Below are 17,460 nucleotides of genomic sequence, written 5' to 3'. Positions count from 1 at the left end.
TGTAAAATAGTTTATGGCAGTAAGCGTGTTAAAAGTTTCAAATTTGTTGAAAAAATGAATGTTGAACAATATATAAATTAAATGACACACACGTTTTCTGAAGGTTTTGGATTAAGATAAGATGTCCAATTCACATGTGGGGTCTTCTGTGTGATGATCATTTGAGCTCCTTCCATGCCCAACACATTCCCTTTAAATTTTCAAGATTTACAAATTGATCCTTAAATTTGTTAGAACTACTTTAATTACTCCATCCACACACAAAAAAAGAATGAAATTAAATTGAATTGAATCATTTGAATTATCCAAAATCCTAATTTCTCTTGAATGAAGTTGTAACCTTGGACGATTTACTAATAATGCAACATAAATAGGAAACGATTCGAGTGCATACATGCAGCCTGAGCAAGTTTTAGCAAACACAAGTTTTGCAACAATTTAATTTACGTGGTAACCAATGATAGATTTGAAAAGGCATCATCATAAATCTTAATCTTAAATATTGATTAGCGTTACCTCTGCCAAGGTACCTGAAAAGTCATGCATCAATATAAATAATCCTCTTTGTTGTCACATTTCTCATAATATATACTGTTAATTGTAAGTGTCCTCTGAAATGGGACGTCCTCCTCTACATAGCAACTTCATCCCCACCATGGCCAACCGTATTTCTAACTTAGGCTTCCCACCAAATATCTTCCATTCCGAAACCTATGTTCTCTTCGGCTACTTGGACAAGAATATTGCCTCCTTGCTACGACCTCTTTCACCATACAGCGATGATCGCAAGCTTGAGAGGGTTTTATTGCTTGGTGTCAAGTTGAATTTTTTCAACTCAGTCCATAACTGCCAGCCAAATGAATTCTACAAATTTCTCAGGCATCTAAGAACCTCCGATGGACAAGTTGAGCTTCAAAAATTATCGATTCAGGAGAAGCTTGAGAAGCGAGCTGCGGCTGCTGGTCTCGCTGTCCATGAAATGGCGTGCATTGCATTGGCTCAGATTCCGATGTCTGATCTTTGGACACGGAAGAATGAGATACGTAAGAAATTATATGAATCCATCATCGCGGATCATGAGAATCAGTCAAAGATTGCTCAGCAGGCTCTTGTCACTATTGATTGTGCAGAAGGAGGCAATCCAAAGGATATCGTTTCTGGTGAAGGAGAATCAGGCAATGCGGGTATCTAATGTTGCATTTCTAAATGTTACTGATTAATTATGGATCAAATGGGTAAAGATATTATGCATAATAGAGATGTTGAAAAAATTAACGTCGTTTTAATTTATAAGAGACGTGATTTATGTTTTCTTTACTATTAACATTAATTTTACGGATATATTCATATTTATGTTTTTGTTGCTATTTTTTATGGACGTGATAAACCACTTAGATGCATCAACAATAGAAAGAGGTTGATTCACCAAGTCAATCCGCGATAACATATTTTTTTGGCACAAGTCAATCGACCATAACACGAAACAATATCAATAATCTATCTAATACTAATAGGGGCAACACTTCATTTTTAGTGTAAACAAAGATAAAATATTCAATCTTCACTTGCATCTTTCCTTGCTTGCAATGCCAGAAAATGAATGTATCTCACCACCAAACAGAACACATGCTAAGATTTTAAGAATCAATGACATATTGTGTCGATAACATGTAGATCCATGAGAAAATCAAAAGGCAATTTCTCAATCCGCATCTTCCTTATATGCTCAAATCTGTCAAAATATAATACCAGATGCATAAACCTCTGCAATTTTGGAGGACGGACCCAAAAAATATCAAATCAAATATTGTGTGAAAAACCTCTGATCCAATGGTAATGTAGAAAAGACAAATTCCTTTAAAATAGTCAACAATGTAAGAAAAAAGCAAGAACACATTGCTTGATTGGTATTCAACAAAAAAGGGCCAATACTAATTTTTCATATACTAGCTTTGAGTCTTCATTATCAGTTGCCATCAGGGAAAGAAGTCATAGTGGCAAGAATCATGACCTGCACAAAAACATTTAACAATCAAAGACTAATTGGTTATAAATCACCCTCTATTTTGTTTTTCAGATTATGATAGATTAACCTACTTACTGAGAAAGATATTATAATGACTAGTTATGAACTTATTAAGTATAATTCTTCATAGTTGATTTACTAAAGGATATAACTTAGTAGAAAGTATAGTCTTTTACTAAATATAGCTTGTAAACATTTAACAGTAAAAACCTTACTTGTTTGCCAAGTTACTTTTTCTTTTCCCCTTTTGCATTCACACATCAAGGTAAATCAATTGTACCATTTTAATATTCATTAAACTATTCAAAATCACATGGCCAACTCTTTTCTAGATCTACTTTTTGCAATCATTGTCATGTGAACATGTGCATTTCCTAGTTTAAACAACTCACAGAAGTGGGGTGTGGTTATCAAAAATATGTTCAGTAATAGTACTTACTAGGATCCACTTCTGTTGTCATGGCAGCACCTCTAAAATAACAAGAACCACCATTGTTCTTGAATTTCTGAAAGTAACTGTTAAAGGCATAAGAAGCATGGTCTTTCAATGTGTTTGGAAAATAGCAAGGTTGGTCTTGTTGAATTTTGCTACAATCTGCACCTCCTTTCCCACAAGCCCAATTCAAGGCATCCTGCAAATCAGAGTCAGTGGTCTGCTCATCTGCTACACACCATAGCTCGAATTCGGCGTTCGCTGCATGTAACAGACTCTAGAAGATGAACATTATAAACATACACAACAGAGGGAGGAAAATTAAGAAGCAGCTAAAAGAGTTGTAATGTAACAATTTGATATATTTTGGAACATAAGTATGTTTTCATTACCAGATTTTGGAAGAATCATGGCTATGAAGAGTAGAGTAAACATCAACTTCAACATGGATATTGGCATTGTAAAAATGAAGAGTTAATAGATAGCTAAGACACCAAGAACAGCATTATGCTACTTATCTATATAGCACTAATGGGAAGAGAAAAGGCCAAATAAGTTATGTGCTTGAAAAGGCTAAGAAATAATTTTATATTCCATGTGGACGACCATATTTCAAGATCAGATTGACAATGGGATCTACCTATACAGTAAACTTTGATAACTTCTAGTGGTCACATATGTGTATGTAACCCATAGAAACGAGGATTTGGATTGACAGCAGTCATAAATATCACGCATTCATACAATCAACACATTGTTGGTCATCTCAAAATAAAAAAAAACATCGGTGGTCATTGAATCAAGATCAGACAATCTAGGCTTGAAAAGCTTAATATTTTGGAGTTAAAAAATATTGAAATGTGTTTTCTTTTTGTATGAATGCATGGATTTATTACAGTATGCAATCCAAATCCACAAAATGAGCTGTAAGCCTGTAACAAGGTAATGTTTATGGCTTAGTCACGTTCTTGACAATCACATATAGAAAGTAATATATTCTGAACTTTATATATGCGGTCAGATGTTATTCCAACTCAACAAGACTTTACATTTTTTAACCTCTTTCAATTACAAAATGATAATATATTTCACTTCCTTTTTCACACCTTTGCAACCCTTTTTCTTTATTGCCTTTTTCCATATGGAAAAAGGTTCTTGGTCCTTTGGTGGTCCTCATGTTATCATCTACCAATATCCATTGCAACTTTTTGTGATATATTGGAATTGTAATTTCACAATATTGATACATATTCCATAATTCTGGATTGATTAATAACTATACATGTTACTTACAAACTTCTGAGGGTTCAGATATCTTCCATTTCTTTCCATCTTAGCCCCCCAGAAAATGAATTAATTAATGATGACATAACTACAACATTTTATCTTATATCCTACTTGCTCGATACGAATATACAAAGAAAAATATGATATGTACATATAAATTTAATTTTGACTCCTGTTCACCTCTGCTCCTGCAATGAGTGATTCCATGTAATATATTGCAGTTGAAATCAACTTTCTGAAAAGCGGACAAGTGAAAAACTGTTAATAAGTAAATAGAAATAAAATATTTTAAATCAAACATTGTAGATGTGAATGAAAAAACAAGCTGCAGCTAGAATGAAACATATTTAAGTAGTGAAAAAATTTAGAAATGAAACACATGTATGTTCTAATCATTGAAAAATTTCTACTAAATGCACTTGTAATATGAAAATCCAAGGATGATGAAACACGACACTTACTATATCTACACAGCCATAGCTGAGATCCATTATGCAGAATTCTGCTTTCGAAGGCCGAGTTGCATCAGCTGTAGTAGCTAGTAATGCAGCATGTCAATAAGCAATGCTACTTCCTTACTATGAACCAAAACTGAAGACACGTGCCACTGCCGTATAGAGTTGCTCTTCTTCAAATGGCTTTGACACAAAGTCATCCATCCCACATTTTTTGCATTCTTCATTTGATGCTTGAGTTACATCAGCTGTCATAGCTAGTATTGGTATGTGCCAATAAGAAATGTTACCAAACATCTCTGCCAATTCTTTCCCACATGCAATTTTTTCATTTACCTCGTTCTCCATATACCGGATTAGCCTAGTCACCTCAAAACTGCAACATGTAAGAAGAAAATACTTGTGAATTATACTTGCATACAAAAGTCAAAAACAAACTAAACAGATGAAGAATATGCAGATTAATTACCCGTCCATTTCTGGCATTTGGAGATCCATGAAACAAGCATCAAAATTATGTGGTGGCTTAAGCACCTTAAGAGCAGCCTTACCACCCTCCACACAGGTAACTACTGCTCCATATTTTCGCAGAACACCTTCTGCAACTTTTCTGTTCACTGCGTTATCATCGACCACCAAAATTCGTTTGTGTATCAATAAATTTTCAAGTTGGGATACTTTTTTTCTGTCTATTTGTTTTCTCCCAGTTCCAAGGGATTCTCTGTAGTAGCGAATCAAAACACTTTGCCAAAGAGGCTTCATTAGTACATCATCTATGATACCAACTGACTTTAGCTCCTTCTGCTCATTGGGGCTAAGGTGGGTGGCCAGGAGAAAAATCTTTGGAAAGTTTAGCGAGTCACCTTTGACGCCATTCTGTCCTTGTTTCTTGATTGCGTATAAGATGCTACTTTCCTTGTCCCAAGAATCCTTGTCTATAAGAATCATGGCCAACTGCGTCGACATACTGAAAGAATGGAAACAAAAGCAATAATTAGTAAATATTATAATAACCTAATGTCCGGTACAACTGATCTGAATTTTCATCTTAGACCAAAAAAACTAACACATTACCTTGAGTTGCAAGTATCAGAAATAGAAAAGCAAGCAGATTGAAGACTGGAATTTACATCTACAGACATGCCCAACCTCTGCAGGTGATATCGTGTAACCTCAGCCCGGATTTTTCTTCTATCTATTACTAATGCTCTCAAACCCTGGAACTCAGAGGCCAAAGGGTTATTCTTCTGCCACTTCTCATCCACAGATTCTGTTTCTACTTTTCTAAAATTTCCAGTAAATGAAAAAGTACTTCCAATTTCAGGCTCACTTACAAATCCAATTTCTCCTCCCATGAGGTCAACTAGACATTTACTAATGCTTAATCCTATTCCAGTTCCACCGTATGTTCGCGATGTGGAACTATCAGCCTGCATGAAAGGTGTAAATATGCGGCTTTGAGCATCGGTAGGAATTCCTATACCAGTGTCCTCGACTGTTACTAGTAGTTGGATAGTTTCTGACTCATGCGCCAAATTTAACTTTTGAAACTTTTCCCAGCTTTTCCATCTGTTTCCTACAGGAAATCCACTCAATGTATTGCATGTTCTTTCCGACATGTCCTGATTCAAGTTTAAGCATTCTCTCAGCACTGCATCCATGATGTGAAGTGGACTCTTCACTTCATTTGCCAGATGAATCGAGACAAAAACATGTCCTTTATTGTGAATGAACTGAAATGCAGCAAGTAAACTAATTAACAGAGATTATAAATCCGCAGCAGCTAAAAGAGATGATAGTTCAGTGTAAAATGTTGCAAACCTTAAGTGAATTTCCAACAAGATTGGTAATTATTTGTCGGAAGCGTTTAGGATCGCCGATGACAACTTCAGGTACTTGGTTAGATGCATAAACAGCCAACTGTACTCAACCAAAAAGGTATAGAGAACATAAGTTTATGTAAAGACTGAATGCCGAGATAATTGGAGGATACAAAACAAAGTAAAGTATCTAAAGATAGGGCTTCACCTCAATTCCTTTTTCATCGGACTTTTCAGAGAAAAGTGATAGAACTTCATCTAGAATTGCATGTGGATGAAAAGCTACAGCCTCAAGTTCTAGTTTGCCTGCCTCGATCTTAGCTTGATAGAGAACCTCGCTTATAACCGATATAAGATCTTTACCACTCGTGTGAGCAGTTTGGGCAAAATCCATCTGATTGTCATCAAGGTCAGTATCCATCAACATTTGCAGCATACCTGGAAAATTATTTGAAAACAGTTGAGATTAGCCAACAAGTGTTGACCAGATGGAATTATCTATTAGGGTTAATTATGTTTTTGGTCCCTACAAAATTGCAACCTTGTAAGTTTAGTCCTTACTTAATTTTAATAGCATTTTTAATCCCTACAAAAAAAAAATTACTTATAATTTTAGTCCCTGCTAAAATAAATTTTGTTTAATTATCCTTAAACTCTTAAATTTTTTAACGATTCTTTTTATACAAGTTTAGAACACTATGAACGGTTCATTTACTAAAATCTATAATTTTTTAACATGAAATAAATTAAATATGAATTTTTTAAAACGACAAAAGTTTAAGATATAAGTAACAAAAATATGGACGTAGAAATCAAATTTTTGCGATATTTTTTTCGAAGGACCTTTTAATAACGTTCTTAACACGCCTGTAAAAAAATTGTTGAAAAACTTAAGAGTTTAAGCATAAATTAAACAAATTTGGATTGAGTAAGGACTAATATTGAGTGCAGAAATTTTTTGTAGGGATTAAAAATGGTATTAAAATTAAGTAAGGACTAAACTTACAAGGTCGCCATTTTGTAGGGACCAAAAACATAATTAACCCTATCTATTATAACAACAACAAATTATTCTCAATTACCTAAAACACCATTCATTGGAGTCCTGATCTCATGTGAAACTGTTGCAAGAAACTACAAAAAGAGAAACCAATCCTTTGAGGTCAAGAGAGAATTATTAATTTCAATTACATAAAAGGTTATATAAGTTGTGAGTAATAATTCTCATGTTTAACATGATCAACATATGATGTATTGAACATATGAATTTGCAACAGAAATCCTAACATTCTTGCCATCGGAAACAATTTTGTTGCATTACAGAAAGCAACGATCCCCAAAATATATCTAACCTGAGATTTTGCGACATCTGCAGCTTCAGCACGAACTTTCAGCTCTCTCATTTGACAATAGTCATCTTCCACTTTAGCTATTCGATTTATTGCTGCATAAAATATATATCCAAGAAGAAAGGTAATAACAAATACCCCCAAGGATGCCCAGAATGCTGTCCAAGGAAATGGAGGCGTATGCTTGAACCTGGCCAAAAAATGGAAATATACTTATGTGATATTTCAATTATTTGGGCATAAAATAGAACTTTATAGTGAAAACAAACCTGCAGTGCATCTCATGTTTTCGTAGTGGATCCCCAAAATCTAGACCGCTTACGTGTAGTAAGCCAGTATCAAGAACATCGGTACCATACATCGTAATAGGATCAGATGCATTAGTTGTGTCATACACATTGACAGCAATGGTTTGCTGACAGGCAAGCTGGTGAAGAAGCTTGTCCACAAGTGATGGAACATCATAGGATGCACCCAGATACCTTCCAATACATGGATAACAACACACACATTACATTCAGTTTGTAATTGAGTTAAAATATATACACTGTCACTGTAAAGAGGTTTTACAAATGCATGTGATACACGGATACCAACACACACATTACATCCAATACACCGACATTGTAAAAATACTCCACGGTAGGATGAATGTAACTAATTAAGTGATGTGGCAACACATCATAGGATGAATGTGTAAAACTTATTTACGTTGATAGTGTATGTGTATTAATCTCATTAAGTTATCATTGGATAAAATTACCCCACAGTAGCTTCAATACGCTGTTCAGGCGTAGCATCTGGAGGAAGCTTAGAGTCATAGACAGCAAATGTAAGTACAACACCGAGGTAATTGGACTTTAGTAGTTTAAAAGGGGATGTCAGAACCCCCTTTCCAGATGCCCTTGCTCGCAAAATATTCTCACGATCCTCCTATATAACAATGCAGAAAAATAAAATTTTGTTACAACCTGATATGTGAGCAATTTAATGCAAAAATCTATAGACAAAAGATCCAAGCTTATTTCATCTGAATCTATCACTATGACTGTGACGACTTTCAATAACATAAGGTGTGATAGCAAGCTAAGAGAGGCACACCTTCCCTGACATCATGTCGATGGATACAATATGAGAAACCGTTTCTTGAGCAAATACGACTGGTGCATATTCATCTTGAATGGGCGCTGGATCCAAGTTTTCTGGAATACATTCTTGAACTAATGCCTCGTTCTCAGTTTCCATTTTCTTAATTGTCCAACCATGCTGCTTCTCAAAATGCATCCTATCAGAATGGAGAACTTTCAAAGCATAAGCAACACCACTAGTAAGTGGTCTCTCAAATGCCGAACTCTCTGTATATTCTCCAAATATTTTCTGCAGTCAAACAAAAGCTTCAATGTTATTTTTCCTTATACTTTATCACTTCAATTGTTTTCCTTAAAATGTGTAATATTAAAATTAAAACAATAACAATAAATAAGCCATGAATAACTCTAAATATGAAATATGAACTAGCAGACCCGAGGCAATACCCCAATAAGAGAAAATAATGACATTGAATATGTTACCTGGTCAACTGCGGAAGGATGTTTACCATGGTGAAATGTAGACACAAGAATAGCGAGAGCATGGACATGGTTCATGCTCACGTTAAATTGATCTTGCAACATACGGGCTCTCTCATCACACATAGTGGCAAGCATTTCTTCTCTTCTTTGCGCAATGTCTGAACTCATGTACCTAAATAACCATGCAGAACCAAGGATTCCAACTGACATAAAAATAACTAGCAACTTTTTTCTCCGCCAACCAGTAGCCTTTGAATGACCGGGCATACAATGTTGAATCCGCTTTTGTGGAGCAGGTGGATGCTCCTTAACTACCTTCTGCTTTTGATTCTTCCTTAGTAAACAAAAGCCAGACAACTTGTGGGACAGTATAATGCCAATAAGGACCAAACAACATCCTTTAATTAAACTAGATAAATTCACATTATCCACAATCGCACACACCCTCATCACCTGTGATTGCAAAACCAAAATAAAAAAGTGAATTAATTATATGTTTCAAATAAGCATGTATCTTCACACTTGCTGCACAATGTTTGCAGCAACTCTAACAAAAATCCACTACTTTACATAATCAAGTTATTAGACTATAGGTAAAATGAAATTCTAGAATAAAGTACGATTGGCACTACACTGTGTTTTAAACATCAAAATATGAATTAATTATAGCACTAGCAAAGCTGAAAAGAATGTTATGATTCTGGTTTACAAATTCAAAGGAATCTTCAAACTTCTAGCAAGGGCATAAAAATGGTATCATCGAAAATCCATACGATGCATTACTACTGGTTTTGTTTCTCACCGAGCTTCGACAAACTCAAAGTGTGGTTGGTATACTGTAAAACAGGATAAAAGCTATGTCTTGTAGAGTTTATCACCCGCACATTCAACTCCACACCAATGTGGAAGCAAACATGCACTCAACATTCTTAAAAGAAATGAGGCATATAAGATGTCTAAAGGTCAATCACTATGTAAATTAGGATGATTCATAACAAATTCCAAGCAGAATCAACAATTTAAACTACAGAACTTTTAGGCATAACAGATACATAGTAAAAACTCTACCTTTCCACGGAGCAAAACGTTAACCAAATCGGACAAAAGTGCAGAGTCCAATGTTACATATGCTTTCCAAGGGAATGATAATCCAAGCTTCATGTGAACAAAGTCATCAAGAATTGGGCATTGTTCTACAGATTCTGCAACATATCTATGCTCCTTTTGTAACTCCAAATTCTTCGGACACATTAACTGTGGAGTGTTCACTGTACCACTACTTAACAACATTTGAAGCCTCCTTTCATCAATACAATTGGACAAAATCTGCATTTTTATAGACTAGTAAGACATCATCATATTCATAACTGCAACAACCACTTTTTTCCTTTCAAAAATATAGTTTTCCCACTTTTAGCAAGTAATTAAATTCAATTGTTGCCCAACATAAATACATTGTAAAAAACATCATAATTAATACCCTCTCATTTTACTTCAGCTCAAAGTTACAATCCACTAACAAGTTTTGATTTAATTAAAAATAATGGTCAACAGAAAAAACAATTATTTTACAAAAAAAGTCAAACTAACCAATACAATTGAAAAACAGTACCAAAAACAAAGTGCATCTTATGTTACCTGATCTGATCCTGAGAACAAGGAAGCCAAAACATGAAGCTGTTTCCTACTGACATTGTAACGTTGTAACAAGGTTTGTGTACTCTTTTCACAAGCTGTTTCTTTAATCAAATGCTTAAAGTTGAAAGTACTAAACATAAACCAAACGCTCCCTATAGCAACAACAGCACCAAAAACCCAAAACAGCAACAGAAACAGTATCCTCCTACATGTTGTACTAGAATTAGACACATGCAAAGACTCATTTCCTTTCCAAAACTTGATTTTTGGTGAAGAACATCTTCCATTTGAACCAGAAACTCTTCCATTCACAATCACAGACATCCTTGAAAAAATTACCAACTTTTCTTCACTGAAAATTCAAGGTAAAAACCACCACTTTAGCTGAACATTCAAAAAACTGAACTACCAAACACCACAACATGAATCTTCAAAAGACTTAAAACCAAAATTTGAAGCAAACCCAGAATCTCTCTCACCAAACCCACTTCACAAAACTCATAAAGTTTGATGCTTTATGAACAGAACATCAAAAAAACCAAAAGCGTAAAATTTTGATGAAACCCAATTCATATCTTAACAAACAAAGGACAATAATGTCTTTGAGAGTGGTCCTGAAAGTTAGTTTTTGATTTGAAACAAGAACAAGAGTTGGAAGTGTAACACATGAAGCAATAATCACTTGAACAAGGTGAATAGTACTTTTGTTGTCTTTTATGGGAAAATCTCAGTGAAATGTGTGGTGTGAAAGAAAGAGATAGGAAGAAAATTTTGTAGTTTTTCTATAACAGGTTCTTTCTGCCTCACTCAACTCTGAACAACCAAAAAAAAGCATCAAGAGTGGAATAATGTGCCCATCACCTTCAAATTTTGCTGAGATAATCATAATTTGTTTTTCTCAAATTTAAAATGTTCTTTTTTATATTTTTATTTCTTAATAAATTTTTAGATAAGAATTATTCATTACTGTATAGATTAATCTCGATCGAAGAATCTATGTACATAAGATAAGATGTATTTTTATTTATCATTTGAGTTTGTTATATATGCAAAAGTCGAAAATCAAACTTTTAACTAATTGATTAAGGTGTCTAAGTCTCATTTCACTTCAATCAATTATGGCTCTGTTTGGTAAAAATAGCGGATAGCTTATAAGCTAGCTGATAAGCTAGCTGATAGCTTTTAGCTGATAGCTTATAGCTGATAAGCTAATTAAAGTGTTTGGTAAAAATAGCGGTTGAACTAGCTGATAAATGTAAAATTACATAAAAGGACATTATTAATTCATATAAAATTTATACTACTATAAATTAATATTTATGATATTTGATAATTTAAATATTTTAAATTTAATAACTGTTTATTTTATTTTAGTTTTTATACTTTATATAAAAAAAAATAAAGCAAAACCTTTCCAAAAAAAATTAAACAAAAGTTACTTGTGACCCTCTTAAAAAAAAGTTAATTGTGACAACAATTTTTTTTTAAAACATAGCGTAATTTTTTTAACTAAAAAGTAACATTTTTTTTAAGGGCAATGTTATGTAAAAGCAAGTCTATATTTTGTAACCAAAACATAACGTGAGCATGTAATTTTATTATCAGCCTTTTTTAAAAAAAAAAATATTATCAACCAATGAAATCTGAAATTTAATTAAACATAAGTACATAACATGTCTTTTTTTTAAAATAGCTATTTATTACAAAGGGTAAACATGGGTTTTAGTTAAAGTGGTAAGGGTATAAATGGAATAAAACATGAAAAGCTATAAGCTATAAGCTCAAACGCTACTTGAAGTAGCTTCTGAAAAATAGCTTATAAGCCCATTGAAATTCGTGAAATAAGCTATAAGCTCGTTGTAAAAAATGTTACCAAACAGAACTTATTTTGTCAAACGAGCTTATAAGCTATAAGCTATAAGCTATAAGCTAGTTATGTGGCCTTACCAAACAGTGCCTATATGTTGGTTAAAACCCGAGGTTTTGTCTCGTGGTGAAGACTTTGGTATCTAGGAGTGTGACTCACGTTCGAATAGTTTAGATGTCAAAAAATTTTGTGTTAGGTTAGTCCATACAGAACAATTGAACTCGTGCAAGTCGATTATAAGATTGATCTCTAGGATTAGTCGATCAATAGACAAATATCAAATTAAAAAAAATATGGTTAATAAATTCAATTTGTGATAAGTCTATGAACAAATATTATTTAAAGAAAATTGTTTATTAGTTATAATTGGAAGTACATGGTTTGGTTAATTTTAAATAAAATAAAATAAATGAATATTTTTTTGTAGAATAAAATGAATCTTTATTCTCTCTATGTGGTGATGTGAAGCATTAGTTGAGAATGGAACATCATTATCTCATCATCTTGTGGTGGGGGAAGCTTAACCAAAAGCAAACAAAATTCCATTATTTAAAAACTGGGCCAAATGATGGGATTTTTTATGTCAACAATTATTACTAGTACTATTTATTGTGTTATATTCACATGTTAGTATCTTATACTATATTTTATATAATAAATAAATAAATAATAATAATAATAATTAAGTGTTGTATTACTTTTGTAAAGAGTTGAAAAAGACATCACCCTTGTTGTTGAGTGTTTAAAGATGGGGTACAGGTACTCCAACTGTGTGCTGTGAGCTGCACAATACGGATTAGTGACAGAAAAGATAAAGAAAGTCAGAGAAATAAGAAATGCTTCTGTTGAAACGTTGAGACTTGAAAATGTCATGGTAAGAGAAACTAGAGAGAATTAAGGGTAAAAATGGTAATGACTTATAGTTATTTATGTTTTAAGGTAATATATATGTATATATATATGGGTTATGTTACAAGCCACCCTTTGGTGGTGTCTTTTATCAAGTCACACCTTAAGGTGTGATTTTCACTTTTTAGTTATAACTTTGATAAAAGACATCTTCCTAAAAGTAAGTTGGTGTCTTTTCGCAAATGCTTATAGAGTAACTTGATAAAAGACACCTTCATAAAAGGTGTCTTCTATCATAACCCTATATATATATGGTTAAATTACATGTCATCGTGAGCTTAACTCAGTTGTTATGGACAACGCATAAAATATACAAGGTCTGAGGTTCAAACCCCGACCACCACAAAAAAAATTACATCAAAGGTTTTTTAAGTTTGAAGTTTGTATCAAACTAGCAACAAACATGTGCTAAGCACGGGCCCGTGCTCCGCACGGGTTAATTCAAAGCAAGGGGTTTATGCATCAAAGCACATTGCAATGTTATATGAATTAAGAAAAAAAAAAACTAATGAATAAAATCGACGTTAATGATAAAAGGGCAAATTACATTGATTTTTCTTAAAAAAAAAAATTAAATAACACAAGCACCCGTTCTAATTTTTCAAAGACTTCAATCTCCCTTCGTTTTATCCATTTTAATAACTTTGTAAATATACAATTTAATTTTAGTCATTTTGGTTTGTTTGTATCTATTTTCTATTTTCATAATTAAGTTAAATGTGTTTTTTTTCTCAAAAATGGAGAAACAATAACAACATTTGTGTTTACCACCAAATAGAATCAAACATCGGCAATTACATAAAAGATCAAAAGAAAATATAGATATTAGAAGAATTTTGGTGGATGGACATTGTGGTTCATCAATGAAAATGAAATAAACTTCGATACATGAGTTTTATTACATTAGAGTTTAAAAACTATATCACCTTGACTGAGGAACAATATGTTGGGAAAAGTCACCTAAGTGAAAAATGGAAAGAAAATATGATCAAAAATTAAGTGAATTCACACTCGTAGAAGAAGTTTATTGCTAAAAAAACGGAACTAACAAAGTTTAAACTATGTTATAATATAAGGGAAGTGTTTGTCAATTTGATTAAAAAAAAGGAAGATTAGTGTTTAGTTAAAAAAATAGAGTAGGTGTTTGTGTTATTTAAGAAGACCATATGAGAGGTTAATGTTATTTGGCCATGATAAAATCATTGAAATTGTTGTTATTAAATATTATGAAGTGGTAAACCAAAAATATGTAAAAGTATTAAAAATAATAAAAATTTCATTATTGATAAAGATGTCGTTATGAGTCTCGTGTATGAATTGAATAACTATATTATTTACTGACTCGTTTATCATTTTCAGTGTTTTTTATAGTCATATTTCTAAAAGATATAATAATTAATAATCAACAACAATATAAAATATTATTTTATAATATGACATGGTGACCCGACTCCTTTGATTCTCAGCTCTTTCCAAATATGTTGAGATGATCTGCAGGTTTCAAGGTCTTTTGTTCGCCTACACGTTGGTTCCTCAAGTTAAAAGGAGCTTTTATGCTTGTTGATTTATTTAGATAGTTATTGACACTTGGATTTTGACATCGTGATGACGGTCGATGCATTAATTATTCTTCCTAGATGTTCACTTTTCATATTTTTTGCAACTTGGTTTCGCACCCGTATACAGGTTCATTGAGTTGCACCCGTGATTAGTGAATTTTTTTATGATGGATTAGGGTTGATCAATCTTTCAAAAGTTATTCTCTCTCTCAACTAAATAGGATCTTTTGTTACAAAAGACACAAAAAGGTAAATATATGTCGAGGTGTCAAAATATTAAGATGGGGCAAAATTATATTTTTACAGGTCATTAACTTTCACAATTAAAGAAAAAGATAATAGATTATAAATTTTTTTTAACTCCTAATTAGAGAAAAATATAATAGATTGTAAATTGTTTTTAACTTTTTAGATATTTAGAAGTTGAATTATAGGAAAATTTGTTTTTATTGAGATCAAGTTTAAGTTTGTTTATCAATAGTATATATATAAAGTAAGGTTTTTTTATTCCACGTGTCACTTCCACATTCATTCTCACTATTTCTATTATTTTTTCTATTTTTAAAAACCAATATTTTATTTAACATAAATATCTCAACAACATTTTGATCTTATCCACTCAATATTTTCTTTAAAATTGTTTTGAATTTCTAATATTTTATGTAGCAGAAATATCTCAACAAACTACACATAATATTTTCAACAAAGTTTACATGTATGATCTTATTTTATGATTAAAAGACTTCAATTTGTTTATTTGTTTTTAGGAAAAGAAACTTCAATTAGTTATTACTAATCTTTTAGCACTGTATCATTCAATTAGTTTTTATGTTTGAGGAAAAAAAAGTGTTCGATTAGTTTTTATTTTTGATAAAAAAAAGGTTCGATTAGTTATTAAATTATCTTTTAGTAGCATATTCTAATGCAAATGTTAATTATAAATAAATAAATTTTTGTTAATCACATATTTACATATTTTGAGCACAAGCAGAAACCTCAAACCTTCTTTTCATCTAACATTTTTCCTTTTTCAGGTTTGCCAAACACCAATTTTATTCCCTTTCAATCGATTTTTTTCTCTCATACGCATGAGTCACGAAACAAACCCATGACCACATGTTTAAAGAGACCCAAAACTCTTACCACTTGGACTAATTCATTATTGATTTTGTTACACTTTTTATTCTTGCATTGGACATTCATCTCATCATTTATATAGGATTTGCTAGAACACACCCACTAGTTTTTATGTGGGAGTGTTTTAGCAAGCTACACCTTAGGGTGTATTTAACTACTTTTTAGTTATAACTTGCTAAAACACACCTTCTAAAAAATAAGTGGGTGTATTATAGCAAATGCCTATAGGAGTTGCTAATGTACACCCACTTATTTTTAAGAAGGTGTGTTTTAGCAACATTCACCTTAAGGTGTATTTAACAACTTTTTAGTTATATCGTTGCTAAAACACACCTTAATAAAAACTAGTGGGTGTATCCTAGCAAACCCCATATATATATATATATATATATATATATATATATATATATATATATATATATATATATAAAGATATTATTATAATTGTAAATTTAAATAAATTCAATTTAATATACTTACATGTGTATTCGTGCACACAAACTTATAAAACTTACTATTTAATATCTAACCCGGGCAACGCCGGGTCTCTAAACTAGTTCTTTAAAAAAGATTAAGTTAGTTTGTTTTATGATTTATCGAGTGAGTTTATTTTAATTTGTTTTTAAGAGAGAGAAAAAAATAGGGGGAGGTTGAAGCAAATGATACAAAGGATATAATTTTGATGACGTGTCAAAAAATTAAGAAGGGGTAAGATTGTATTTTTGGTAGACATTAAGTTTCATAATTAGATAATAGATAATAGAAGATTTAAAAACCTCTGATCAAATTTAACCTATATATATCAAGATTAATTACAAATCAATAGAAAACAAGTTAACAACAATATTAAACACGAATAAGTCTCCTATTAAATAACGAAATTTTACGAATATCCAATCACACTAATATACATGCTATTAAATAACCAAATAATTTAAAGGCTCGACCAATTATAAAAAAAAAAAACTTCAACAATATTAATAATAGAAGAGACATTGTATACAAAACGTTTGATAAGCCGACCCGACGGACTTAATAAACTTTTTTGTAAATTTTAGTTTGGCCTATTTAATTAAATAGACTTTATAAAAAGTTTGAGTCTATACTTCTTATTAAACGAGTTAGATCAAAATAGGTTTTAGATAAGATAAATCATATACCCCAATCAGATGGTCCGGCCTATTCCACCCTTACTTGTGAGCACTGGGAGTTTAAAGCTCTCTCCTCGTGATTTTTAAAAGCTTGTAGCTTCTAATCCAATCAATTTTGTCATTTTTTTTAAACACACACTTAGTTCAATTTCATTCAAACCAATAAAATATTGTCCTCGTGAATTTAACTCAGTTGGTTGGGATAATGCATAAAATATGCAAGATTCGGGGTTCAAACCCCAACCACTAAAAAAAAAC

General features: G+C 32.1%; 2 protein-coding genes across 3 annotated transcripts; both read right to left on the bottom strand.

Annotated features, from left to right (window-relative positions):
- Positions 1 to 1,396: 1,396 nt before the first annotated feature.
- On the bottom strand, positions 1,397 to 3,436 carry LOC146925361 (Carbohydrate-binding X8 domain superfamily protein). The gene is made up of 3 exons (XM_085710302.1): positions 2,852 to 3,436; positions 2,466 to 2,720; positions 1,397 to 2,011 (listed from the first exon to the last, which is right to left on the bottom strand). Exons 1-3 carry the CDS (start codon positions 2,916 to 2,918, stop codon positions 1,977 to 1,979), a joined length of 357 nt encoding a protein of 118 aa, XP_085566428.1. The 5' UTR covers positions 2,919 to 3,436; the 3' UTR covers positions 1,397 to 1,976.
- Positions 3,437 to 3,653: 217 nt separating this feature from the next.
- Positions 3,654 to 11,398, bottom strand: HK2 (histidine kinase 2). 2 transcript variants are annotated; one of them, XM_085710301.1, is made up of 15 exons: positions 10,580 to 11,398; positions 10,010 to 10,267; positions 8,942 to 9,394; positions 8,472 to 8,747; positions 8,134 to 8,303; positions 7,640 to 7,852; positions 7,374 to 7,560; positions 7,104 to 7,155; positions 6,230 to 6,459; positions 6,023 to 6,121; positions 5,276 to 5,934; positions 4,671 to 5,168; positions 4,333 to 4,577; positions 4,208 to 4,275; positions 3,720 to 4,004 (listed from the first exon to the last, which is right to left on the bottom strand). In XM_085710301.1, exons 1-15 carry the CDS (start codon positions 10,901 to 10,903, stop codon positions 3,906 to 3,908), a joined length of 3,831 nt encoding a protein of 1,276 aa, XP_085566427.1. In that variant the 5' UTR covers positions 10,904 to 11,398; the 3' UTR covers positions 3,720 to 3,905. The 2 variants fall into 2 exon arrangements, 1 of the variants encoding a protein (XP_085566427.1); XR_015010476.1 differs by having other exon boundaries at positions 3,654 to 3,981; positions 4,208 to 4,577.
- Between the last annotated feature and the right edge of the window lie 6,062 nt (positions 11,399 to 17,460).

The sequence above is a fragment of the Medicago sativa genome, chromosome 5 (assembly GCF_051527215.1).
Source record: "Medicago sativa cultivar Bolivia chromosome 5, Bolivia_mono, whole genome shotgun sequence".
Lineage (NCBI taxonomy): Eukaryota > Viridiplantae > Streptophyta > Magnoliopsida > Fabales > Fabaceae > Medicago > Medicago sativa.
This window is presented reverse-complemented; position numbering and strand designations above follow the sequence as displayed.

Coding starts and splice junctions, on each gene's coding strand:
- LOC146925361 (XM_085710302.1), bottom strand. CDS start 2,918: ATGCCAATATCCATGTTGAAGTTGATGTTTACTCTACTCTTCATAGCC. Junction 2,721..2,851: donor CATGATTCTTCCAAAATCTG/GTAATGAAAACA, acceptor TGTTACATGCAG/CGAACGCCGAATTCGAGCTA. Junction 2,012..2,465: donor GACAACAGAAGTGGATCCTA/GTAAGTACTATT, acceptor GTTTTTGTGCAG/GTCATGATTCTTGCCACTAT.
- HK2 (XM_085710301.1), bottom strand. CDS start 10,903: ATGTCTGTGATTGTGAATGGAAGAGTTTCTGGTTCAAATGGAAGATGT. Junction 10,268..10,579: donor TGTTCTCAGGATCAGATCAG/GTAACATAAGAT, acceptor ATAAAAATGCAG/ATTTTGTCCAATTGTATTGA. Junction 5,169..5,275: donor TCTGATACTTGCAACTCAAG/GTAATGTGTTAG, acceptor CCATTCTTTCAG/TATGTCGACGCAGTTGGCCA.